This window comes from Lepidochelys kempii, chromosome 20 (genome assembly GCF_965140265.1).
Source record: "Lepidochelys kempii isolate rLepKem1 chromosome 20, rLepKem1.hap2, whole genome shotgun sequence".
NCBI classification, from domain to species: domain Eukaryota; kingdom Metazoa; phylum Chordata; order Testudines; family Cheloniidae; genus Lepidochelys; species Lepidochelys kempii.
Window position 1 is genome coordinate 21701418 of NC_133275.1, and position 27502 is coordinate 21728919.

The 27502-nt window shown below is 55.6% G+C and overlaps 1 protein-coding gene across 1 annotated transcript; it reads right to left on the reverse strand.

The window, feature by feature from the left end:
* Positions 1-1257: 1257 nt before the first annotated feature.
* On the reverse strand, positions 1258-26518 carry LOC140901070 (adhesion G protein-coupled receptor E3-like). Its single transcript, XM_073319227.1, has 20 exons — positions 26466-26518; positions 22206-22262; positions 20801-20938; positions 19979-20134; positions 16906-17061; positions 14140-14274; positions 11498-11629; positions 10255-10331; positions 8473-8577; positions 7581-7758; positions 6953-7072; positions 5948-6150; positions 5117-5287; positions 4718-4948; positions 3991-4226; positions 3305-3371; positions 2450-2541; positions 2013-2181; positions 1789-1896; positions 1258-1263 (listed from the first exon to the last, which is right to left on the reverse strand). Exons 1-20 carry the CDS (start codon positions 26494-26496, stop codon positions 1258-1260), a joined length of 2568 nt encoding a protein of 855 aa, XP_073175328.1. The 5' UTR covers positions 26497-26518.
* Between the last annotated feature and the right edge of the window lie 984 nt (positions 26519-27502).

The following is a 27502-nucleotide window of genomic DNA, read 5'->3' on the forward strand; positions in this document are numbered from 1 at the left end:
TCTCCAGCACCCAGACACCCAGCTCCCAATGGGATTCAAACCTCAAATACATCTGTTTTACTCTGTATAAAGTTTACTCATGGTAAATTTGTAAATTGTTCGCCCTCTGTATCACTGATAAAGAGATATGTACAGCTGTTTGCTCCCCCAGGTGTTAATCACTTACTCTGGGTTTATTAATATTCAAAAGTGATTTTATTAAGTACAAAGAGTAGGATTTAAGTGGTTTCAAGTAATAACAGCCAGAACAAAGTAAGTCACAAAGCAAAATAAAACAAAATACGCAAGTCTAAGCCTAGGACATTAAGAAACTGATTACAGGTATCAAGTATCAGAGCGTGAGCTGTGTTAGTCTGTATCCACAAAAACAACGAGGAGTCTGGTGAAAACCTTAAAGGCTAACAGATTTATTTGGGCATAAGCTTTCAAGGGTAAAACACCCACCCACTTGCATCTGAAGAAGTGGGTTTTTTACCCAAGAAAACTTATGCCAAATAAATCTGTTTGTCTTTAAGGTGCCACCGAACTCCTTGTTGTTTTTGACTACAGGTAATATCTCACCCTCAAAGATGTTCCAATTAGCTTCTTTCACAGACTAGAATCCTTCCTAGTCTGGGCCCAGTCCTTTCCCCTGGTACAGTCTTTGTTCCATTCAGCAGACACCTCAGGTGGTAAGTTGTGGTTTTCTCATGACTGGCACCCCGTTGTCCTGCTCCACACCCTTTATAGCTTTGGCACAAGGCGGGAATCTTTTGTCTGTCTGGGTCCCCACCCCTCCTTCTAAATGGAAAAGTACCAGGTTTAAGATGGATTCCATTACCAGGTGACATGGTCACATGTCACTGTAAGACCCCTAGTCTCCATTCCCCGTGGGCTGGCCCACACGTACACAGGAAGGCTTTCAAGTAACTAAGGCCATTTACGACTGATTGTTTCTGGAGCACCCTTAATGGCCTCCACTTAACGTTTTTCATCAGTGATACAAGTTTATATCTTATTCCCCTAACTCCAGATATAGAAATAAAACATGCAAACAAATAGGATGAACACACTTAGTAGATTACAAGCTTTCTAAATACACCCTACAAGGGGTATTTAGCGTAAAGCATATTCCAGTTATGTCATATTCATAAGCATATTTCCATAAAGCGTACGGAGTGCAACATCACAGGGGGCTCCAGCTGGTTCTGTTTTGTATTGGAACTGCTAGGTATTGAACCCGGCCCTGGTTGTTGCCGCCTCCACCTGGCAGAAGGGTTACTCCTGGCAAGAAAAGCAGGACAATGACAATAGGTTCCAAGGCCACGGAGAGTGGAATGTGCAAACTGGCGGGTTGTCTCTGGGAGGCGACACACAAAGCCCCTGGATCCTGACCCACAGGGATAATGGAGCCAAGGGAAATTCTTCACGGTGCTGACTGCTCATTGGGGATGGTTCGTCTGCACTGATAAGGTTTCAGTCCCAGGGACAATCTGATATATTCAGATCATTACATTGCAAGAGCCAATGCCTGCCTCGTCCACAGTGAGCGACCCCTGGAGCTCTCAGGAGAGCCACGGGAAGGAAATGCGGAGGGGCCAGGACAGGGCATTCTGTTCTGGTGCCTAAGACATCTAGGATACTCCTCGATAGTGACCGACTCACTTACACTTCCAGTGACTTTCCCAGCTGGCTCATAACCAATCCTGAGTCATTCGGGGGGCAAAGCACCTTTACGGCAGGAATGAGACCCAGCTAGAGATGACTGTTTCACAGGCTGGTATTGGAATAGAGCAGAGGACCTCTTACCGTCTTGGTGCTGGTGGTGGGGACAGCAGACATGGATAGATCGGACGTCTGAGATTTCGTGCTGGACGTTCGGAAGCCCTTGATCCATCTCCTGTACTCCTCTCTCACCTGGAGAGTGAGGGACACGGTCACTGCACTATGCAACTAACTCTGAGGAGATCAGACATGGCCACCGCGAGGCCGGTGAAGGCGCTGGGTGGGCGCTGACGGGCCGTGGGCGTTACCTGCCGATTGAGGAGACAGTGCACCAGGAAGATGAAGGGTCCCTGCAGGCTGCTGACGATGGTGAATAAATACGCCATGACCGTGCCTGCTGGTCCTACTTGGAGGAGACCAAGGCTCCATGTGCAGCCCAGAATGAAGAGCTGGGCAATGGCTTTAAAGGTCAGTAACCTGGATAAAGGCAGATGGAGAGATCCCGTTACAATAACCCTATGGAGAGCAATTGCATCAGGAGGATCTGGACAGAGTCGGGTGGAACTACCAGCCCCAGCTTTCCTATGTGGAACAGAGTTACTGTCAAAGCAAACACTGTGGGAATTTGTTCCCATGGATCCTAGATATGCTGTTCCCATCCTGCAATCCCTCCCTCCCTCCCAGTGCCAAGGACCCTCCAAACCAAGACATCTGACCCTCCAGGATTGTTTCGATGCCTTCTCACCTGTGGTCTCTGATGGTGGACACATCTGCATTGAGGGAGGAGAGTCTGTTTCTCAGGATCCACAGGGTAAGGGCAAAGAATGTTATATTTATCTGTGGGAACAGTGGGAAATATTTCCTGTAAAACATCCCATCTGGGGCTGGTGACCCCAGCTGAGGCAGAGAACTAACCCAGGGGACCGAGCCTAACATTGCAGAAATGGGGACTGCTCATTCCCTCCTGTGGGAATCATCCCCTCTCCTGGCAGCTCTCAGTCCCTCCCCATGCGTGGAGCTGACAGCACAGCCAGGGCTGAGATGGATCAATGGGATCTCAGAGGCCAGATGCTGCTCAGAGTTCAATATGGAGCCTCTCCAGTGGAGTCAGGAGTTATTTTGGGTTTACACTGGTGTAACTGAGAGCAGGATCTGGCTCAGAGACTCCAGATCCTGCCTCGAGAATACTTCCTGCCATTTTCAGGCTGTAACAAATTCCCCTCCCCGCAACTTCCCCAGGGGTTATGGGGGAATATGTTGGGACATTTGTTTCCCCCCCTACAACAACCACTGCAGAGTGTAGCCCTCTCCTTTCCTCGTTCCTTAGGTCATTAACTAGACTAGATCACACTCTTGCTGTCTTCACTTGGCAAAACTCCTACTGACTTCCATGGGAGCTGTGCCCGAATAAAGGCTGTAGGCCTGGGGATACAGCTCAGGGACTAATCCCGGGACTAACCACAGCAGATGAGCCAGGCGGGACCTAACTGGGTCTTTCCTTGTGTTTTATGGGCCACATTCTACTACCTGCTTCACTGAAATCAATGGGGTCACAGAGGTGAGAGGAGAATGGGGCCCTGTGGTTCTGTGAGGTACCCACCAGGATTATGGCACAGACTGGACCCAGGAAGCTCCAATGAAAGCCTCTGTCCTGGCTGAGCCAGCAGCTGCAGGCAGGGAGGAAGAAGAAGGTGACTTTAACGGGATTACTACCCTTTTTCAGCACCGGGGTACAGAGGGGGTGTCACAGGGCAGCTGGCTCTGAAAAGCGAGATGGATCTCGGCCTGCCTGTGACATGGCCGACTCTCTTGCGGGCAGCAGGCTAATGACCATCCCCATCTACCTCAGGAAGTGGAGCTACCCTGAAAACACGAGATGAGGATCTAGATTGGGGTGTCGAGAACACGCCACACCCTGTTTTAGTGGAGTCGCTCACTTTAGAGAGGGGACCCTCAGGGATTGCACACAGTAAGAAGGTGTGTTTGTTTCCTACCCACCAGCCCCACAAACCCAGCCTGGGACCTGGGAGTCAAGCTGGGATCTTTCTGACTTGTTCTTCCGCATCATCAGTGGGGCGAGGAGTGTAGATGTCTGACAGGTGGGCAACTCAACTACAGCACTCGGGGCAGCCTAGTGTCCCTGGGGATGGGGAGGGTCCCAGGGGGACAGTCAGCTGCCAGGCAGGGTGAGCAGGGAAATCTCGGTTCAAGTCAGACCTGGAGTGAGCCGGACAACCGCATGGAAGCCACATCCCAGCTCCCCTTCGGGATGGGCTCTGCACGTACTATTTGGCAGTTCTGTAGCCTCCAGGATTCACCGCTGCAGAAATAGCCACCACCAGGGCTGGGACTCCGTAGCCGAACGGGTACGTGAATCTCTTCTTGAACCGGCTGGCGCTGGTGTAGTTCACGACCTGCAGGTTCCGGACGGTGAGGAAGAGGTGCAGCCCCTCCAGGAACATCCAGGTGAAGCAGGCCAGGAAGAGGTAGTGTAGGAAGCCAGCTATGACAGCACACGCCACCTGGGGAAGACAGAGAGCCCAGCGACACTGCAGTGGGGAAGGGAAATGCTGAGTATGGGGAAGACCTGCGCGGGGGGGGGTTACACCGGGATTCTTGTTAGCACAGTTCTTCAGTTACAGTGCTCCGTGACCCAGAGACGGCAGGTTCCTTGGTCTATGGAGGGTCCTGCGGGTGCACATTGCTGGTGCAGGAAGGGAGCAGAGATTAGTGGTTAGAGCAGGGGATCAGGGCTCAGGGGATCCAGGTTCTGCTCCCAGCCCTGCCACAGAGTCCCTGGGTGACCATGGGAAGTCACGTAGGAGAGGAATCGAGGCAAAGGGACACTCTGATATACGGATAGAACTGGCTGAACTCCAGAGACTGGGGACACTCAGACCACTGTGCCCAGTGTGAAGGGACAAAACAGGGTGGAAACACCCCCCTGGGAATCCCCCCTGTGTCCTGCACAGCCCAGAATCCAAGGAGCATAAAGGGGTTGAAAGCCACACACCCCAGCTCTGCAGCGAGTGGAGGAATCAGGCCGCACCCGACTGCCGGTGCGGGTCACCGCGGTGAGGAAGAGCAGGTCGGCCAGGAAGAGGCAGAGGCAGAGCTGCAGGTGGAGGCAGGTGCTGACGTTGCGGATGGAGCGGCAAAGGAGGAAGGTGAGGATGGCGAGGAGGAGGCACAGCAGAGAGAGGGCCAGTCCCACGTAGGTGACGAGGGTCAGTGGGTCGCTCTCCTGTAACACAGCAAAGGGAGACTCACCAGTGACCCCAGCCCAGCCCCCTGGGCTCCGACTCAGCCTTTCCCCCAGCAAAGCCTCCAGTCGCTCCAGGGAGAGCTTTGCCCATGGCTGAGCGCGGAGCTCAGGCTCCAGCCCTGTGATCCGAGTCTCACGGTGAGATACCGTCACTGTGGTGGGAGCCATTAGGACGGCGAAGCTGGAGAGATGGTCACAGCGGCAGGTGGTGTGAGTGCTGTTCGTGTGCACGGCGGTGCAGCCGTCCGGAGACCAGCTGCCGCTCTCGGCCACTACTTTCCAGTAGACGCAGAGAGCCTCTTCCTCCTGATTTTTGTCCTGGAAACACAACAGAATCATCCTCGTCCTCACGGGACCACAGAACATCGTTTGTGTTATCACATGTCTACAGCAAACCCGAGGCCACCTACAGCTCCACGGCTCTCCCCACGCAGCCCCAGCACCCACTGGGGCCAAACCAGTGACAGCCGAGAGAGAGCACAGATTCTGCTGCTCCAAACGCACAGGCCCTGCTGTTGGAGCGAACGGGAAATAAATCCTTGCCAGCCGTTAGCACTAAACGAAACGTGGCCATTGGCCGAGGATTTCTAACTGCAGCCAGCAGGGGGCAGTGCGGTGCGCACACAAACACATATGCACCCTAACCACTGCATCACCGCATCACAGTGTTTCATGCTGATTTCCTGAACTCCACTATCTGTAGAAAGCGGCTGGCCAGTTATTCCGGCTCAGGGGTGAGCTAAGTGGAGCTGTTACCCTAGAGCACTTTGCACGGCCGTGTGTCGTGGTGCGACCCCTATTCTCCTTCTCTAGTCAAACAGCCCCATCGCGTCCGGATTAAGGAGGCCTCTGCTTCTTAGGACCATCGGGAGCCAGAAAGGCAGCACAGTCCAAATGCCGGACAGGAGATTGTGCCTTGTATATGCCCCTCTAGAGGCCCAGATATGGAGTAAAGCGAGGGGATCTTCCTCCACGCACCTGGCTGTGGCGCAGGGTGAAGTTTGCGGGTCTGGAGAGGTTAATGGGTCTCCCGTCTCCGACGGCCCCGCTCACCACCCTGGAGTTGAGATGACTCTTCTCCAGCTTCCCACAAGCCGGTAGATTTCCCTCGCTGAGATGTCTCGCACTGATGATGGAGTCCAGGGTGGAGTAGGAAATAAAAGCAGCAGCCCCCAAACCTGCTGGGAGAGGAGATGATCCCTCGTTAGGGAGCTGGAGACGTTATGGCGAAGAATGAGCCGGCCAGGTGCCCAGGGCTCACAGTGAGTCTGTGGCAGATCTGGGAATGGAACCCAGGATCCTGGCCACAACTCAAGATTTACCCACTGGACCGTGCTACCTCCTCCCTCGGGGCCTCCAGGAGCACATCCGGCTGGAAACATCTAGCTGCAGGATGCAGAGATGAAGATAAGAAAAGGAGTACTTAAGGTGCCACAAGTACTCCTTTTCTTTTTGCGAATACAGACTAACACGGCTGTTACTCTGAAACCTGAGATGAAGATAGTTTTTCTCAGTGAGAGCAGGAGAGGGGCTGGCCAGGGATGAGGTTCCCCTGGTGCTGGATCATTCAGGGCCCTGAATATGGCTGCTGAGGGTAGGGGTACACATTACCCTAGTTCCCCATATCTCCATTTGGGAGTCTAGCTAGACTAGGGCATCCCTGCCCTTTCCATTCGCTGGGCCCACTTCATACCAGAGCCCCTCTCATGAGCTGTCTCCCCTCTGTGCCCCCAACTGCTCACTGCTTGGGGCTCAAGCTGTGGGACGGCCAGGAAGGAAGGTGTCAGCTCCATGGGCCACAGCCTGAGAACCACTGGTCAGTCAGCAAGGAGAACTCCAGGGCTGGAGACAGAGGCCAGGGCCTGGCCTGGGGATCCATGGGGAGGGAGGGAGGAACGGGGGAACCCAGACTGGGGTTCATTGCCCGGGAACTGCTCTGTGCCGTGGTTTGGGCCGTGGGTGTCGCCATCCCCAGGATGGTACCGTGTGTGGCTGCCCCGGTGACTGTATCACAGTGCACTCCCATCGTGTCGTTGTGAGCTCTCAGCGTGAAGACCTCGCTGTCCCGGCTGCAGTCCCCAGTGACGAGCCGCGTCTGGATAGCTGTGGGGGGTGGGGGTGAGGAATGACAGAGCCCCTCGCTGTGAAACCCCTTCACTGGGAATCTGTCCATTCTCGGCCAGACCCTCCCCCCTCCCCCTCCACTTGGAGCTGGGGGGCTTCAGGGCTCTTCCGCACTGTGGGAGGGGGAAGTTTGGAGCCCCCCCCGTGAGTTCCATTGATCACCCCCCCATATCCCCTCCCCCCATTCTGGCTGTGTCTCCCGGGGGAGTAGTGGGGGTGGAGGCAGGTGCCTGGCTCAGCGTGGCGGCCCCTCGTGGTGGAATGCCAAATATTACATTTCAACCCTTCTCGGGCATTGCTGTTACTGGGGGGGCTGGGTTCTATTTCCTGGTGCAGGGGAAGTGCTGTTCTCTGTCTGTACTGACCTCAGGCTCACATCCACAGCGGTATACAGGCGCTAACTTCCAGTGGATTTGGGGCACAGTGTACAACCCCGTGTCTCTCAGCAGCCAGCAGGTGGCGCTGAGAGCCACACGTCCCCCCTCACCCAGAGACTCTGTCGTCACGTTCTGTGTTGTCCTCTCCGGGGACTGGAGCGTAGCGGCCAGTGCGGCCAGTTCCACGCTCTGCAGCAGGACCGTCACGGCCCACCCCACCTCCTGCTTGTCTCTGACCTCCCAGAGGGAGGTGCTGTTCAGGAGGGAGTTGAAAGAGCGAGTCGCGTCCTGGGGACAGGAAAGGAAAAGCCCTGGGAGTGAGGAGTCCGGGGTATTTATGTATTCCCAAGGGACATCGGGCATCACAGCCTCTCCCAGTTTCGGGGGCTGCAGTACTCTCAGAAGGGGAGCCCTTTACAAAGGGGGTTCACTGAGGCTGACTTGGGGCCCCACTGGGACCTGAAGCCAACTGGGGCTAGAACCCTTTGTCGTTCCTTCTTCGCTCCTGCTCCCCCATCCCTCCATTACAGATGCCAGGGAACAACATTGTCACAAGCCGATGGCTTCCTAGGCTGTCTCTGTGCTGCATCCAGCAGCTGCTCAGAAATGTCTGGCAGGGCAGGGATAGAGCCCAGATCCTGCTGCCTGAAAAACTCAGGTCATGACAGATGAGCTGAAGGAGGATCCCCATTAAGCGTTAGCAGTATAGCACCTCTGATCAACAACAACAGGTCTGAACACTAGAGGGCGCATGTGGGTGGACAAACACAAACGTGCTCTCACCCCCCTGGAGGGCATGTGCACGCAGACACAGACAAACACCACTAGAGGGTGCACCCCCCGCCCCACAGCAGTGGAGGGCACAGGTCTTTTCTGAAGAGGATCTACATGTCTCCCCGCCCCCCAGTGAGACTCCTAACCCGGCACAGCAGCTCGCAGGGCTCTGGGGCACACTCAGGGGCACTAGCCCGCAGAGCACATTCAAGGGACGGAGCCTCTCACCTCCAGTGATAACGTCGCACTCCCGTCTCCACACGTGGACGTCAGAATCTCTAAGGTCGAATTAAAGAAATTGCAACAACTGCTGTTTCCGCTGCTCCGCTTTACCTGCAGAGAGACCCAGGGCAGGGGTGAGCTCTCCAGGGGCTGAAAGGCGACCGACGTTGGTGTTTGCCTTATGCAGGGGTCTGATCCTGACACCCCTCATTGAGTGAATAAAGCTTTTATATCAGACGTGTCCAGGACATATACGATGGTGCTGTTGCTACAGTAAGAGGTTCATGTGGAGAAAGGGAACAATTTCTAGTAACAGCTGGAATACATCAAGACTTGGGACTAAGCTCCTTTTTGTTCACGTCGGTGCTGGATGCATTGACAGAAAGCAGCCAGAGAGTCGTCTCCTGGGACGTGCCAATTGCAGGTGATGTAGTGCTCGTGTGGGAGAGGAAAGAGGAAGTGAAAGATGATGCAGAGAGACATGGAGGCGCATATTGGAAAGAAACGGCATGAAAATCAGTAGAAGAAATCCGAGTATATGGTCTGTAGATTCAGTGCTCTCTGCAGGAAGACAATGGGTGTGTAAGTCTGGGGACCAGCCACTAGGAAAGCTACAGAAGTTTTAAAAGGTCCGATATCAATTTGCAAACCCCTAGAAGATAATAAGGTGATAAGTAACAGTCAACATGGATTTGTCAAGAACAAATCTTGTCAAATCAACCTGATAGCTTTTTTTGGCAGGGTAACAAGCCTTGTGGATAGGGGGGAAGTGGTAGACATGGTATATCTTGACTTTAGTAAGGCTTTTGACACTGTCTCACGGGACCTCATAAACAAACTAGGGAAAGACAACCTATATGGAGTCACTCTAAGGTAGATGCATAACTAGTTGGAAAACTGTTCCCAGAGAAAAGAACAGGAGAAATTGTGGCACCTTAGAGATGAACAAATTTATCTGAGCATAAGCTTTTGGGAGTTACAGCTCACTTCATCCGATGAAGTGAGCTATAGCTCACGAAAGCTTATGCTCAAATAAATTTGTTCATCACTAAGGTGCCACAAGTCCTCCCTTTCTTTTTGCGGATACAGACTAACACGGCTGCTACTCTGAAACCTGTTCCCAAAGAGGAGTTATCAGTGGTTCACAGTCAAGCTGGAAGGGCATATTGAGTGGGATCAGTTCTGGGTCCGGTTCTGTTCAATATCTTCATCGATGATTTAGATAATGGCATACAGAGTACACTTATAAAGTCTGTGGATATTACCACGCTGGGAGGGCTACAAGTGCTTTGGAGGATAGGATTAAAATTCAAAATGATCTGGACAAACTGGAGAAATGGTCTGAAGTAAATAGGATGAAATTCTAGAAGGACAAATGCAAAGTATTCCATTTAGGAAGGAACAATCAGTTGCATACATACAAAATGGGAAATGACTGCTTAGGAAGGAGTACTGCGGAAAGGGATCTGGAGGTCATAATGGATCAGAAGCTAAATATGAGTCAACAGGGTAACGCTGTTGCAAAAAAAGCGAACCTGATTCTGGGATGTATTAGCAGGAGCGTTGTAAGCAAGACACGAGCAGTAATTCTTCCGCTCTGCTAGTGGGATGAGGAGGATCGAGTCCCAGCGATGAAAGGAACAAACACAGCATTGCCCTGATCTTGGATGGGGTTTACAGGGGTCACCGTAATACCAAGAGCAAAGGGTTTTGTCTGGGAGTTTCCATATTGGTGGTACAAAACACAGGGCAAAATCCCCAACAAATGAATGATGGGTTGAAATGTACCTGCAGAGAGAAATTCCTGCATGTCTCTTTGATTCCCTCGAACTCAGCACTGGAGTTCATGCTGGGGACTTGGAGTTCTGGGTAGAGAGGAGCAGACGTTAGAGCTTTCATATCAGATTTTCATGTCAACTCACTCCTGCCTGGGGGAAAATCCCCTTCTCTTCCCAGCCCCGATGGCTGCTCTCTGTCCACATGCCAGTCCCGCACTGCCAATAGTTTAACATGCAGCTCCCTCCCTTCGTCCCCGTCTCACAATGTCTCTCTCTACGTTCCATTTACACTCTGCTTTGGCTGTCCCTCCTGCTCCTGTCTCTGGGACTTCTTGACGTGTTTCCATCGACTCTGCAGAGAGACCTGCTGGGTACAGACGCCTCTGCCCGCTGGGGAGAACCCACCTTCACCCATGCCTTAGCCCCGCTGCACTGCTGCCTCGGAGCCGCCCGAGGTAAGCGCCACCTGAGCCCCCTCCCGCACCCAAACTCCCTCCCAGGTCTGCATCCCGCACCCCCTCCGGCACCCCCGCCCCCTGCCCCAGCCCTCTGCCCCCTCCCGGAGCCAACACCTCCTCCCAGACCTTGCACCCCTCACCCCCACCTGCAACCCCAGCCCTCTGCCCCAGCCCTGAGCCCCCCGCCCCCTGGAGCCCACATCCCCTCCCAGAGCCTGCACCCCACACCCGCACCTGCACCCCAGCCCCCTTCCCCAGGCTCAGCCCAGAGCCTGCACCCCCTCTCGCACCCCAACCCCCTGTCCCAGCCCGGTGAAAGTGAGTGAGGGTGGGAGAGAGCGAGCGAGGGAGCGAGAGGGATGGAGTGAGTGGGGCGGGGCCTCGGAGAAGGGGCGGGGAAGGGAGTTTGGGTTTGTGTGATTAGACAGTTGGCAACCCTAGGGAAGAGACACCCGGCCCCTGGCAGCCCTGCTCACCCCCTCCCCGGCCAGGCCCCTGCTCCGCGCCCAGAGCCAGACATGGCCATGCTGGTGGCTGTGGCTCTGAGACAACCGGAAAGACCCCAGTGGACGGACAGGCTGGGCTGGGGGGAGGTGAGGGCCTGGAGGCTGAGCCCTCCCCTGCTAGGGCTGAGACCCAGAGGGACCCTGTCGGTGGGGAGCAGGGGGGCTGGTGCCCCATCCCAGACCGGTTCCCAGCTTGCTGACCCCTCGGGCAAGATCTCAGCCTGTGTAACCCCAGGCCCTGCCCAGCCCCCCGAGGTGCCCCCTCCATGTCGCCAGCGGCAGGACCCACCTTGGCACAGGGTCGTGTTCCTGTTGGAGGGGACGTAGCCGGCCCGGCACTCACACCGGTAGCTCCCATTAGTGTTGATACACGTGGCGTTGGGGCCGCAGATATCTGGGGTCTTGCGGCACTCGTCGATGTCTGAGAGGGGAAAGCGGGGGGTGTCATACACAGCACGGCTGGGGGCGCGCTGGGGGCGAATGACCACGGAGGCACCCCCCCACCGATTGCAGGGGGCGAGGTCTGTCGGTCAGTCTGTCCACTCCATCTAACCCCCCCCTTCTATTCTCCTTTCTTCCCTGCTATTTGCAGGGCCCCAATCCCTGCGGCGCAACCCCTCCCTCACCCCGAGACCGGGGGGTCCAACCTTTGCCAGACTCCCCTTCTCTCTCTTTCCCGTGACAGCATTTTGCTATTTCCCGCTATGCCTCTTCCCCTGGGTCGTTATTTGCAGAAAGGCAGCACCCAGAGTGCTTCACACACACTGCCATAAAGAGCTTCTAGTCTAAATAGACAAGAAGTGGGAGAGAAAACTGAGGCACAGAATTGCCCAAGGACACCTAGCAGTAACAGAGCTGGAACTAGAACCCAAGTCTCCCGAGTCCCAGTCTCATACCCTACCCACTAGATCTGTCTCTTTCAGCTTGTTTCCTCCATAGAAGGCCAAGAATGTGTCTCCCCTGCCTTGCCATGCAGATTTTACCCTCTGCCCGCCACTCCTCCTCCCCCCGAGAGGAGCTGTGTGTCTCCTGGCTCACGGCTGGGAGTGCATCAGGGCTGGAAAAAATCCCTTGTTCCTTTGGCAGGAAACTCAACTTTTGCTCCATTGTTAAACCTCTTGGAAGGCAACAGGCCTACGCCATGTCTGTGAGGGGGCTTGTATGTGCCAGCCTCTAGTGACGGCCGCTGAGCCCTGGAACAAGGAGAGAGCAAGTTTGTCCTGCTCTAGTGGCTGGTTCGCATAAGTAGTGTGAGGGGGCAAGGCCAGATGGCTATAGAAAAGTAGTGGGAGATAGATATGTTAGCTCCAGGCTAAACAAATATCTGGTACCAGGATAGTGAAATGGCAGCTGCTCCAGGTCAATTAAGACACCTGGGTCCAATTAAGAACTTTCCAGAAGGCAGGGAGAATGCTAGGTTGATTGGGACACCTGAAGCCAATCAGGGGCTGGCTGAAACTAGTTAAAAGCCTCCCAGTTAGTCAGGTGGGGGTGCATGTCAGGAGCTGTGGGAGAAAGTTGTGCTGTTGGAAAGGCTGAGTAGTACACACCATATCAGGCACAAGGAAGGAGGCCCGGAGGTAAGGGTGAAGTGGAGCTTGAGGAAGTGAGGGCTGCTGTTGGGAAGTAGCCCAGGGAATTGTACGTGTCATGTTTGTAAAAGGTCAGCTACCATAGCTGATACTATTAGGGTCCCTGGGCTGGAGCCTGGAGTAGAGGGTGGGCCCGGTCTCCCCCCCCACACCTTTGCCCCCTGATTAATCACTGAGACTGGGAGACAACAGAGACCGTGCAAGGAAGGATAACTTCTCCTCACCTCCCTTGCTGGCTTATGATGAAAATGGCTCAGTAGACTGTGACCCTTGTCTCTAGAGAGAGAAGGGTTACGTGGAGGGTCACGGTGAGCCTCTGAGGCTAGTGAAATCCACCAGGAAATGTGGGACCCACGGAGGCAAGGACAGAGCTCTATCACGGTAGATAACAACCTGCTACAACGACTAGCTAATGGAGTTACTCCCTTAGCTCCAGCAGCTGCGCTGTGTGCTTTCAACAGACAAGTCCTGGGTTTGATTCCTGCTAATGACTCAAGCTGGTTCCTTGGTGATGCCAGCTCCTTCCCCAGCCTTAGCAGCTGCTGAGGGTTAGGTTAATGGGGTTCCAGAAATTAATGGGCTTTCTGAGCCCAAGCTCTATTGAAGGTTGTCCAACATAGAGTCCTCGGCTCCGTCTCAGCCCAGTTTGCTTTGCAAAGACCTGACCTTCCCCTCTTCAAAGTTCTGCTATGAAAGGGCATCTTGGGCTCTGATTGCAGCTGCAGGTTTGGGGGGATGTTGCAGCTTCTAATGATGTCCCCAATGCCTTCCGCTCGAGCCTCGGTGGAATTAAGCAGCATGGCAAGAGACATGGCGACCTTCAGTCCCTGGGCTCAGTTTCCAATTGTAAGACAGGCTGGGAGTCAGAACAGACACTTTGCCCAGGTGTGGCGCAGAGAAAAAGCGAGACCTCAGGGTAACCTGGTTAGTTTCACCCTCCATGCGTGCGGGTTAGTTTCAGAGGTCCTGGGTAAGCTCAGTGGCCATGCATTAACAGCATCGCCAATGCCAAGCAATCAAGAAAAGCCCCAAACCCTGAGCCAGGCTGTAAAAAGTCACGAGATTGGTTTAAAAAATCACGAGATTTTTTTTTTAAGAAAAAATCCATTTTGGCTTTGTTTTGTTTGACTCTGGTTTGGGAGCTGTCAGTCACCCCAGCGTAACGTTTGGCAGGTTTTCGTCCCCCATGTGGGCCATGCCCTAATTTTGATTTTAGCCAAAAACGGAATCACATGACTCCAGGAGGTGGGGCTTTAGGGCAACACCACGCGTTAGCAACACTGCAGAAAAGCCAGAAACTTCATGCCTTTGCCATGACTGTTTCCAGCTCCCGTTCTACCTGTGCAGATCTTAGAGGTATCCCTCTGATTCTTCCCAAATCCCCAACTGCATTTACACCTGTAACTCCCTGGCATGTTGATGCAGTTCCCATGGGGCTCACAGACTGTGGCGTTTCGCTGGCACTCGTCAATGTCTGCAAGGAGAGAGAAAGCGCTCCTGTACCTTGGCTGCTGGGGGATAATCCAGGCGTCCGAAATGCACCGTGCTCTGGGGAGACGGGGCTGGTTAGAGCCAGGAGTTCAGTTACTGGGTCAGCGAACGGGAGCAAGTTGGCTATTGTCCGGAATGAGCCGCTCCAGCTGGGAAGGGAAAAGCAGCCCCGCCAGGACACATGCCTGCTGCTTGCTAAAGCTATCAAGCGGATCTGGCGATGCCCAGTGCCGCAATATCAGTGCAGATGGCAATGCCTGAATGAGCTGTCCGCCCCTGGAAGGGACAAATGGGGATCTGCTTTGGAGGAAGGGGATAGAGAACAATATGGGGGCTAGTCTAATGCCTTTATCAGTCAATGGGGTGACCCCCTCTGCAACCCATGAGCTGCCCTGGGCACCCCTTTGCACAAAGGACAGTGCAGAACCAGAGGGGGTTCAGGGACAGACAATGAGAATGATCAGGGGCCTGGAAAAGCCCTCTAAAGAGAGAGATTGAAAAGATGGACTGCCAGTTTAGAGTGAACGTAAGCAGGGACTTGCTAAGAGTCTATCCCTGTCAGTCGTGTATAGAGAAGGGAGATGGGGAGCTTCTGTTCTCCCCATCTCATAACACGAGAGCAGGGGCCAGTCAGGGAAGTTAGAAGAGGGGAAATTTGAAACTGAGCCAAGGAAAGGCTGTTTCGCGCCATGTGCGATTAGCCTGTGGAACTCCTCACCACAGGAGTCACTGCGGCCAAGACTTGAGAACGATTCAAGGAGCGACTGGACATTCATACGGATGATAACAGCCGGAGTGATCAGAGTTAAAGGGCACAAATGTTTGGGAAGAGAGAGAACCTCCTGCTGTGGGCTTCAGCCCACCTGAGTATTGGAGACCAGGAAGTGAGGGCAGACTATCCCCCGGCTGCCACTGCTGGGCTCTTCCACTGTCCTCGGCAGCATCTGGCTTTGGCCCCTGGGAGCCGGGATACCAGGCTAGACGGGCCTCAGCTCTGATCCCGTCTGTACTGTGCAAGTACCAGCATTACTTATGTCTCAGCCTGGCCGGCGCCTCCGTTTCGCCTCTTCAGAGGCTGAGCTGCTCCCGGGGCAGACTGAACCCTGGGAGAACCGACCGGCTGCGTCCTGCCCAGTTCTGCCTCCTCGACCCTGCGACCGCTCGCGGGTTCTCCTGAACGCACCACGGCGGCGCCGTGTTTCCAGAGCCCTGCTTTACTCCGGGAACAACGTAGGATCGGGTTCCGCTCCCGAAGGCTTCCAAGAGTCCACGCGGGATGGGAACGGAGCTTCCGGCATCCTTATCCCGCCCGTCCGGGTTCGATCGGGATGTTTATAGCGGGTAGCGCCGCAGCCGGGGCACCATGGTGCCAGGTGCTGTACACACATCCAGCCACAGCCGCTGCTCCAACGCGCTTTCCCCCTGCTCCAACGCTCTGTCTGCTGAAGACGGCGCCGTGCGCTGGGTTCTTGGTGGGGTGGCCAGAGCTCTCCCCTCCCTCAGGCACACGGGTGTCCTGAGGCTTCCAAACTCGCTCCGAGTTGCAGGGAGCTGAGACTGGGTGTCTCCAGGGGCTTCAGTACACGGGGAAATTGACGGTAACAGCTCCTGTGGAATAGCTCCCCATCCGGACACTCTGGTCTGGAATAATCAGTGCACTTCCAAAGAGAACAGCGATCGCGATCGATTCCCCCCGGGGGCAAGCCCTAGGGATTTTCCCCACGGCTCCCGATACCAGCTATCCCCGGACAATCCCCGGGACGCTGGCTGAGATAACTGCGGCACTGACTTCTTCTTGTGCCTCGACCCGCCCCAGGACACTGGCTGGGGTTATCCCCTGCGGGCTGGGGCTGGGCGCAGGAATGGCTGGGCGAGGTCTCTGCCAGGGGAAGCGTTTGAACGAATGGGCTCCTGAGTTCTCCCAGTTCTATGGGCCCGGGGCTCTGTGCCCCCCAAACGGGGGTGTAAAGGGCAGTTCCCATGGGAATGGCCGGCTGGGACTTGGTACAAGCTCTAACTACCGGCTGAATGTCGCAAACGAGGGCTTGGAACCCCCTGCCCCCTTCTCCGGTCAGGACGCCCTTGTTGCCTAAGTGGGCATAATGGCCCCCTTAGGAAACACCCTCCCATCCAGGGGGCTCCCTGTCAGTGTGGAGCTGGAAAAGGCTCTGCTCCCAGCCGTGAGGGAGGGGGCAGATTGGGGGTGTGGCCGGGGTGCCCTGGGCTGGGGCTATTCCCTGCTCCCCAGGGCCCATAGAGGCAGAGAGCACTGGGCTGTGTGTGCACCATACACGAGGGCCCTTCCCAGGCTCAGGGGGCTCCAGGAGCCTGGATTCTCTGTGCTGGGGACAGCGAGGGTCCCCACCAGTCTCCCCGGCGCCTCCCCGCAAACCTAGGGGTTTATTCCCAATCCAAAGACCGAGGCAGGGGAGATCCTGGCCCCCAGGAGTTGAGGGTCATGGCTGATCACAGCCCCGGTGAGTGGATCGGGTGCCTTTGCAGCAGCCAGCAGCAGCGTCTGGTGCAGCACCAGGCCTGGAATGAGCGCAGGGGTGTGTGTGGGAGGGTGCAGGGGGACTGAGCAGGGTGCTGTGGGGACCAGGGGAGAGCTCACCCTGGCAGGTGTTCTCCCTCGCGTGTGTGAAGCTGGCTTTCCCAGAGCTGGGCTCGTAGCCATCGGTGCAGCTGCAGGAGTAACTCCCAGGCACGTTGGTGCAGTTTGCGTGGGGTCCGCAGTCTGCCGGGCTCGGGCCCCGACACTCGTCAATATCTGCAGCACAAGAGGGGACGCTCTGTAGGGTCCTGGCAGGGAGACGTTCCCCGTATCACCCCCCCCCCCAACCCTCCGCACTGAGCTGGGTGACGGGACCCAGGCGACCGGGCCCCTGGGAGCTTAACAATCACAGGCCTGATTCCCAGCTATGCTCCGGCGGCACTGGGCTGCTCTGGCAGCGGAATGGCCACTCGAGAAGCCCCCACCCTGCAAAAGGGGCCACCCTAGCTGGTGTGGAGCTGCTGTGGGGGTCCTGCACCCACCTTGCTCCTAGCCCCTGATGTAGGGGCCGAGGCCGGGGTGCCCAGCACTGCAGCTATTGCCTGTCCCCCAGGACCCATGGGGGAGGATCGGGGGTGTGGCTGGGGCACATTGGGCTGTGGCTATTCTCTGCCCCCCAGGACCCATGGGGGAGGATCGGGGGCGTGGCTGGGGCACATTGTGCTGTGGCGATTCTCTGCCCCACAGGACCCATGCGGGAGGATCAGGCGCGTGGGGCACACTGGGCTGTGGCTATTCCCTGCCCCCCAGGACCCATTGGGGAGGATCGGGGGCGTGGCTGGGGCACATTGTGCTGTGGTGATTCTCTGCCCCGCAGGACCCATGCGGGAGGATCGGGCGCGTGGGGCACACTGGGCTGTGGCTATTCTCTCTTCACCAGGGCCCATAGGAGGCAGAGCACATTACACGAGGCCCCTTCCCAGCTCAGGGGGACACTAGCAGCCCAGATGCTGCGTGCGGGGGCCAGCGGGGGTCCCCTCCCCTCTCCCCAGCACATCACCGCAGCACAAGGAGTTTGCTCTGTGGCTCTGTTTATTCCCCATCCAAGCACCGGGCACAGGGGTGAGCCCGGCCCCATGCTCTGCAGGAGCAGGCGAGGGTCACGTGTCATCACAGCCTCGCGGACGGCCTCGGGCCACTGCCAAAGCCAGCATCAGCCCCGATGCGGTGCCAGGCCTGGAACGAGCATTTGTGTGTGCGGGGGGGGGGGGGGGGGGGTCTCAGCAGCTGGGGGCCAGGGGAGAGCTCACCTTGGCAGGTGTTCTCCCTCGTGTGCGTGAAGTTGGCTTTCCCAGAGCTGGGCTCGTAGCCATCGGTGCAGCTGCAGGAGTAATTCCCAAGCACGTTGGTGCAGTTTGCGTGGGGTCCGCAGTCTGCCGGGCTCGGGCCCCGACACTCGTCAATATCTGCAGCACAAGAGGGGACGCTCTGTACGGTCCTGGCAGGGAGACGTTCCCCGTATCACCCCCCCCCCCAACCCTCTGCACCGAGCTGGGTGACAGGACCCAGGCGACCGGGCCCCTGGGAGCTTAACAATCACAGGCCTGATTCCCAGCTGCGCTCCGGCCGCACTGGGCTGCTCCGGCAGCGGAACGGCCACTTGAGAATCTGGTGTATTGAAAACTGTGTTAGCATCACAAGCTCTCACTTTACATCTGCAAGGGGCTTTCCCGGAGCTTCTTGCATGCTCGGGGGCTCGGGTGACAAGCAGGTGATCTGGGGTTTCCAGCAGTGTGTCTGCCAAAGAGCCAGCCTAGAGCACAGCGGGGTTAGTTGTGCCTGTTTGCCTTCAGGAGCAGCCTGCTTTGTCTCTCTCCGTTTGGGGTCCGCGTGTGCTAGGGTTCTGGATTCTAAGAATAACCCTGTGTTAAGCTGCAGGCTGCCAGGGAGAGGATGTGATGCTGTGTTTCTAACTAGCACAGCTCCGTTCCCCATAGAAACAACCAATCCCTCTTTAAAACCCGACATTCACAGCCTCCATGCCCCGGTAGCAGTGAGTTCCAGAGGCTAATGCTGCCCCGGGTGGAGGAGGAGTATTTCCTTGTATCTGCTTTGAATTTCCCCCTTTTTCAATTCAGTTTAATCCACAGGCCGCCCCCTTGCTCACTAGTCTTTCTAAAGCTCGTGATTTTCTAAGCTAATCTGATTTTCTTTTAATGCCTGGGATTGTCGTCACGAGCTCAGCCGTGCACTTAAGACCCACTGGAGCCGAATTAAGTGCGTAGCTGTGCAGGGATGGAGCTAAGCATGTGTTTGCTGACTCGGGGGCTCAGGGAGCACAGGCAGGGACCAGCACAAAGCGATTTAGCAGCTGGAGGTTCCAGCGTCCCCCGGTGGGACACCAGCATGTGGGTATCCCCTGCCCCGGGACTTGCATTGGTGCATGCACCAGCTTCACCAGTGCAAAGGGGTCTCCGAATCCACTGGACTGCGAGCCCAGAAAGACCTCTCGGTCTGTGCCCTGGGCAAACTCCCAGCCCTAGGGGAGCGACGCGGAGCTGGCCAGCGTGAGTGTCCCTGAGTGCGGAGCTGGCCAGCCTGTGTGTCCCCGAGCCATGCCGCTGGAAGCCAGGGTGTCTCAGGGAAGCCCGGGGCTGGGCTGGCAATGCCAGTCACAGCACATGCCCCCTCACAGCGCTGCCCACGCAGGGAACTTGGGGTCCCTCGAACTAGCAGCTGCACCCCCTAGAGGCCAGAGGAGAGCATGGCTGCCTGCCCCCAGCAGAAGCTCAAGCAATAGGGGACCAGGGGCGAATTCAAGAACGCTTTAGCCCAATTCCCAGAGCTGTTCCAGGGGCCACTTCCCAGGCTCAGCGGGACACTAGCCGCTCAGATGCTGCGTGCCGGGGCCAGCAGGGTCCTCTCCCCAGGGCATCTCTGCAGCATGTGGAGTTTGCTCGTGGGTCTGTTTCTAACCCCGAGGGTTTATTCCCTGTCCAAGTGCTGGGCACAGGGGTGAGCCCGGCCCCATGCTCTGCGGGAGCTGGTGAGGGCCACGTCTCTTCACAGCCTCGCTGACACCCTCGGGCCACTGCCAAAGCCAGCAGCAGCCCCGGTGCAGCACCAGGCCTGGAACGAGCATTTGTGTGTGTGCGGGGGGGTCTCAGCAGGTGGGGGCCAGGGGAGAGCTCACCCTGGCAGGTGTTCTCACTCGCGTGTGTGAAGTTGGCTTTCCCAGAGCGGGGCTCGTAGCCATTGGCGCAGGTGCAGAAGTAAGATCCAGCCGTGTTGTAGCAGTAGGTGTTGCCTCCACAGTCTGCCGGGCTCGGCTCCAGACACTCGTTAATATCTGTAATGCAAGAGGGGACGCTCTGTACAGTCCTGGCAGGGAGACGTTCCCTGTATCATACCTCCGAGCCCCCTGCACTAAGCTGGGTAATGGGACCCAGGAGACCGGGGCCCTGAGCAGTTAGTGATTAAGGCCGTGGTTCTCAGTTACCCATTTCTGCTGCTGGAATGTCGTAAACAGCCCCCTGAGCCTCCTGTCCCAGGTACGGGGGCAGAGGGGCGGGGTTCAGCCCCACAAACACCCAGATCCCCCATGTGAGGGGAGGGTGGGGAGACGTCCCCCTGGGGCTCCAGGCTCCCTGTTGTTTGGGGTTGGGGAATGACAAGCTGCCTCTCCTCTGCCCCCTCCCTCCTTGGATCCCTGCGGGGTGTGGGTGAGAGGGTAGCCAGGGCTGCCCCATTCTGCTCCTCTGGGCAGGGATCCGTGGGGCCCCCACCCTGTGCCCAATTTGCAGGGCCTAAGACTCCTGGCTCCTGCTGCTGCAGCTCTTGCTGCTCACTCTGGAGGCCCCTGGTTCAATCCCCAGGATCCTCGCTCCTGCCCCCACTCATTCCCCAGCCGGGCTGAGCACCCTCCACAGGCCCTGGAGTCAATGGAGTTGGCAGCTCCGGCCCTTAATGCCCTGCTCTGTCCCAGCCCCCCAGGACAACGTGGGAGCCCCGTTACCGTCACAGGTCTCTGTTACGTCGGTGAAGAAGTGATTCTTTCCTGGCCCGTACCCATCCAGGCAGGTGCAGTGGGTGTTGTTCACACACTTGGCATATGGTGGGCAGAGCACATGGTTGTTGCAGTCCTCAGTGGTACCTGCAGGGGCAGGAACAGCTGGGCAGGGTCAGCCAGTGCAGAGCGGCCCCCCCGCCCCCCCCCACAGTGGGATCGACTCCTTTCACACGCCCCATTTGCTGATTTTCATCCCTGGGCGCCTGGCAAACAGCTCCGACGCCATCCACCGCCTGGCAACAAGCTGCCCTCAGCTGCACAGGAGGCCTTGGCTCCCCGGGGGTGCCCCCGGCACAGACAGGCAGAGCTGCCGGAGCCGGGCGTCGGTTCAAGTGAAACGTTTTCAATCTCACCCAATTTGTTTCCTTTTTGTTGCTGTCGTCGTTACTCTGATTAGCATCAATTTCAAACCCAAACCTCGCTTCGAACCGGAAAACGGGAATTTTTCGTTTTGAAAATTATTTCATCTCTTCCCCCACTGCAATTTTTCCCCCCGAGTAAAACCAAACATTTCTCCCACCAAATTGGCATTTTCTGGCAAAAAATGGCTCCTTGGGAAATTCCTGCCCGGCTCTCCTCTGGATTGACTGAGAGCGGAATCAGGTGCGAGGCTAGTCTGGATCCTGAGCTGCCTCCCATGACCCAGATTGTGATCGGCCTACGGGGGGCGCTCCTGGATCCTTTAGCTGCCCGGTGTTTGGGGGCTCCACTGGGATCCGTCCCTCTGGCCAGCGTGAGGGGAAGGATCCCAATGCAGCTTAGCCAGCTGCAGGGCTTGGGATGGGAGCAGATGGAGCAGGGTGGGTGCAGCACCGGGGAACCCCAGTGGGTCAATGGGAATTTGCCCAAATCCCATTTTGGGATTTGCAGCAGAGCTGGGCTTGGGGCGCAGAGTCCTGATCCCAAACGCCACTCCCAGCTGGGCACATGGATCCCAGGTTTCAATTCAGCCTGATTTCAGGGAGGGGGGCACGTACAAATGGCACTTCTAAAGTCTGAGCCATCAGGGGCTTTGATTTGGGCTGGTCAATAATATGGCCCTTGGCTACAATGGGGATCTGCCCTCACTCCAGCTCCCAGTGTGGAGCCCTGGGCTCCAGTGTCTATTCTCTGCTGGCCACGGGGCTGGGAGGGTGAGGGCTACACAGGGCCCCTTCTCCTATCCCCTGCACGTACCCACCGTGCTCTATAATCCCACCCGAAGACGCCCACGCCAAGGGGCTGCTCCTAGCTCACCAGACCCCTGACTCTGCTCTCCTCCCACAAGGGAAGAGACCGGAGGGGGTGGAGGCCAGAGACCCCGGGCAGCCGGGAGCGCTCGGGAAGGTTAGCCAGGAGGAGTCGGCTTTACCTTGTACGCCATTATTCTGGACCACGGTGCCCCACAGGCACAGGGCGATGCAGAGCCCTGGAAGGCAAAGAGACAGGGTAAGGCACCATGGGCAGATGATAACCACCGCTCAGCTGCACCCGCCCCCCCAGCCGCCCCAGTCCTGCCAATCCTGGGCCAAGGGCCAGTCAGTGCCCTGACGATGGTGGAGTTAAAAATGCAGACACCTGGTGCTCTGGGAAATCAGCCCCAGCTGGGATCCCTGTTAATATTTTTAACTGGTTCCAGTTGGGAACTGGACTTTGGGCCAGGGCAACTGGGTCTTTCATATTGTGTAATAGCAACAAAGACCAGGAGCCCCCATTGTCAGGGCCGGATTTATACTTAGGGCGCCCCTAGGTGTAGGGTCTCAGCGGTGTTCCCCGCCCCCCGGCTTGGAGCTCCGGGGGCCCCGCTGCCTGGAGGCGGCCAGGAGCGGCAGGGTACCCCTGCTGCCGGGAAGCTCTTAACTGCCACGGGTGGCAGGGGAACCCCACCACTTTTAACTTTTAGGTGCCCTGCCTCCCAGCACCCCCTTGCCCACTGCCCAGCGCCCCCCACTTGAAAGGGGACTTTCAAAATTCCCAAGGAATTTACGGGATGAGGATGACGGTTGGTCACCTGAGGCCAGGGCAGTAGAGTTCAAACCGATGACCAGAGAGGCGAGAACAGGCACTGTGGGACACCTCCCGGAGGCCAATCGCAGGGCTGTAATCGGCCAGAGTGTCTACACGGGCACCGTGGCGCTGTACCCCTGGCGCAGAAAGCTCTACACCTCTCGTTAGACTTGCCAGTGTAGGCAGGGCCTAAGTTCTTTCCAGCAGACATCCTGGGCAGGGATTCAGTGAAGAATGAAGCCTCATTTACTCACTACCCTGCCTTAAATAGGATTTACAGGCGGTGGGAATCCTTTGTTTCCCAGTTTGATCCCCACCCCCTATTAGTGGAAAAATACTATAGTCCAGTACCAAGTGACATGATCACATGACCCTGCAGGGTCAAGGCAGCATCCCAGGAAGCTTCTCAGGAAGGTGGGAGATTAACATCTTCCAAGTTCTATTGTCCGTCTTCAATGGTCCATTAAGGTTGATTGCCTACTGTCCGGTGGATGTTCCCCAGGTGTAAACCCTCTTGTAATTGTTACGTAGTCAATATCCCTAACTTCAGATTCAGCATTGATACATGCGTACAAATAGGGTAATCATATGCAGTAAATCATAACCTTTCCAATGATACCTTGCATGACTCATCTTGCATAGAACACATCTGTTATGCCATATGGATATCATAACAATATCCTATGAAGAATGCGGGGCGTAGCGTCACATCTGGGTTTTCCCTTCTGTTGGTAAACCGTATGGTCAATTCCTCATCCACACTTTGGTTCATTATGCAGTATGCCCAAGAGACCAAATAACCAATATAGGTCTGTTTTATTCTTAAAAGTCTGTAATAGCTGAGGCTGGGTGACTGTCACAGAGGTCACAGAAGTCACGGATTCTGTAACTTTCCGTGACCTCCATGACTCATGATTTCTGCAGTGGCTAGGGCAGTCTTGGGCCACCGCACACCCCCAACTCCCGAGCAGCAGCAGTAGTTTGGGTGTGGGAGGGGGCTCAGGGTTGGGGCAGGGGGTTGGTGTGCAGGGCGCTGCTTACCTTGGGGCAGGGACTTCACGGAAGCGGCCAGCATGTCCCTGCAGCTCCTAGGCAGAGGGGCCAGGGGACTCTGTGCACTGCCTCTGTCTGCATGCACTGACCCCGCAGCTCCCATTGGCTGCAGTTCCCAGCCAACGGGAGCTGTGGAGCCGGTGCTCATGGGACGGGCAGCATGTGGAGTCCCCCAGCCTTCCCTCCCCCTAGGAGCTGAAGGGACAGCTCCGGCTAGCCCCGCCAACCCTCCCTCTGCCCAGCCTCAGCAGGGGTCCTGGACCATGTGCTACCATCTCCCTCCCTCCCCACCAGAACCTACAACAGCCTCCCGGGCTGCCCCCCCCGGACCCCTGGTTCGCCCCGGGCCACGTCCCTCCAGCACCCATGGTGCCCCCAGGCCACCACCGAAGAGCACCCACAGACCCCCGGCCCAAGTTTTAGTTGGGGGTATATATATAAGTCATGGATGGGCCACAGGCTGCCCGTGACCTGTCCATGACTTTTACTAAAAATACCTGTGACTAAAACATAGCCTTAGTAATATCATATCACCGGAACAGAGGTTCAATACAACTCCAGTTTCCGGGAACCCATCTCCTGCACCAGTGTTGAATTCACCTTACAAAGGCTTGTGTCCAAAGTCACACCCCTAAAGCTGTCCCTTTTATACTCAACCTGTTTACAAGGAAAGAGGTACTGTATGCCTCCTCTGAGGCTAGTCTCAACCTACCATCTTTCTACCTTGTTTTTCTGGTACCATACGGTACCCCTTGGCTCTTTGTTCTGGACTCGGGAATTCCAGGTACCAAGAGCGTGACGCACCTCCTAGGCCTGTCCCGTATATATTGTCCTTATTTTTGGGACATGCCCATGAGAGTAACTCCCTGCCTGTTACTACATATGTGCTGATCCTGACAGGTTTCCTGGCTAATGCGAGATATCATGGGATACTTAGCAAAGGTGAACAAGACTGTAGAAAGACACAGGCCACCATTCCAGGCCATGTAACTGCTGGAAGTGTATATAGAAGAGAATGTTATATGCATTAAGCACATACTATCCATATTAATATATGTAATGTGAATCATACCTATTGATCATGTGATATATTAGCCTGGCATATATGGGTGAACACTTCAGAAATAGATTTAACCACCACCTAAACAATTCAGCTAGTCCTAAGGACCCAGATCCAATGACCCCACCCCACCTTACAGGGCTGATAACGTCTTTGAGAGCTGCCAAGCCTGTGTCAGCTTCATGGCAGAGACACATTCTGTGTGGGACTCTCATGATGGGCACAAACGCGGCACATAGAATCATAGAATATCAGGGTTGGAAGGGACCTCAGGAGGTCATCTAGTCCAACCCCCTGCTCAAAGCAGGACCAATCCCCAATTAAATCATCCCAGCCAGGGCTTTGTCAAGCCTGACCTTAAAAACTTCTAAGGAAGGAGATTCCACCACCTCCCTAGGTAACGCATACAGCCTTATGTTCTGCCAGCCTGGAACTTAACGAATGACACTTGAGTGCTCCCTGGTGGTAGAGAGGGGAACAGGATGATGAGGAGAAATACTTGAGAGAAATAAAAAAATAAGTGTTTTAAAAATGTTATACACAGAAATAAGCAACAGAGAAAGAGCGAGAGAGAGAGAGAGAGAGAGATGGTGTCTCCTGGCGCAGGTCTATGGACCAAACTTTGCTTATTTACCCCACTGTGATTCTGGTGTAAATCCAATGAAGTCAATTCTTTCATTAAGAACTATTATTCCTCTAGTAATATTTCAGAACCCCAGCTCTGTGCCACGACAGAAAGCTGGTTCAACCAGCTACCTGGAAATTCCCCTTGTGTAATGACTCTGTGTTACAACCCCCGGGCACAGTGGGCATTCCCAGAGGTGAGCGGTATGGCCAATGTAGTCCTACCCTCTGGCTATTGCCAGCTGCTGGAATGGTTCCTTGGGACTACAGAGAGTTGAGGATGAATCAGGGAAGGCTTTGGGCTGCTCTGCTTCCAGGGACCAGACTGATCCGCAGTTATCCCCTGGGATTCAGTACCTGTGAAAGTGGTGGAAAGCCATCTGGGACCCCTCCACGCTCTGGTCTCATAGTGAGCCCATCTCAGATGAGTCCATCTCAGCCAGCCCCAGGAATCTGGCCAGGTAAATCTAAGGGTGTTTCAGTGAATCTGAATGGAGTCTCAGTTGGTGTAACATGAGCATTGGAGGGAGCGGAGGAAATTGCACGTTACACTTAGGTGTAAATTCGAGCTCAAGGAGATATACCCGGGCTTCCTCTGACCTAGTTGGCATGCCAAAAATGGAAGCGTGGCCACGCTTGGGCAAGCAACAGGAGAGGCTCCCTGCCCCGACTACGATCCCATCCAAGACCACAGGTACGCACTCAGGCCGGCCAGCCCCTCCTGCCCCCATGGCAACACTTCTATTTCTAGCTAGATGAGAGCTAGGGCGACTATGTCCTCACGAGCTGGAACAGTCACCTTCCAGCCCCACTGCAGACAGACCCGTGGGCCCCTCTGGACTCTCCTAGCCCCACCCGAGTTCAGCCCATGGACTTTGTTCCACTCACCCAATGGATACATGTCACCTCGGGTTCCCATGGTGGCTCAGACGCTGTCAGGGCAGGTCGAGTTCTGAGGATTCTGAGCTTTGCAACCTCCTTATCTTCAAGAACTTAGACAGGAAGCCAAGTCGACTCATGTCCTGTTGCATTATATCTTATCAACCGACAGTACTGCATACATGAGAGCACTGTCTCCTCAGCATGCCCTGCTCTCCTTCCTTCTGCCCGACCACTTCTCCCAGCCCCATAATCATTTACCTTGCTGAGTACCTATGGGGGATACTGACCACGGCGCAGAGGACCTAGCGTCACTTCACACAATCTTCACACAGAAATGTGGAGTTGCAAGGGACCTCAGGAGGTCAAACAATCCAGCCCCATGCGCTGAGGCAGGACCAAGTGCACCTAGAACATCCCGAGCAGGTGTTTGTCCAACCTGTTCTTAAAACCCCCCAATAACAGGGATTCCACAACCTCCCTAGGTCTCCTGTTCCTGTGCTGAACCATCTTTAGAGTTAGAAATTTTTTTCCTAATATCTAATCTAAATCTCCCTTGCTGCTAACTAAGACAATTCCTTCTTGTCCTCCCCTTGGTGCACATGGGCACCAATTGATCACAGTCCTCTTTATAACAACCTTTTGCATATTTGCAGATTGTTATCATGTCCTCCCTGTGCCATCTCTTCTCTGAACAAAACATGCCCAATTCTTTCAACCTTTCCTCACAGGTCATTTTTTCTAAACCTCTGATCATTTCTGTTGCTCTACTCTGGACTCTACAATTTGTCCTCATCCTTCTTGAAGTGCAGCACCCAAACCTGGACACGGTTCTCCCATGCCAAGTAGAGGAGAACAGTCACCTCCCATCTCTGCCCCACCCCACTCCTGTTAATACATCCCAGAATGACATTTGCCTTTTGTCAAGAGCATCACACTGTAGACTCACATTCCATTAGTGGTCCACCAGAAACCTTGCACTCTTTTCTGCAGTGTTGCTGCCGAGACAGTGAGTCCCAATACCTACCCTGTGAGTAAGGACTTCC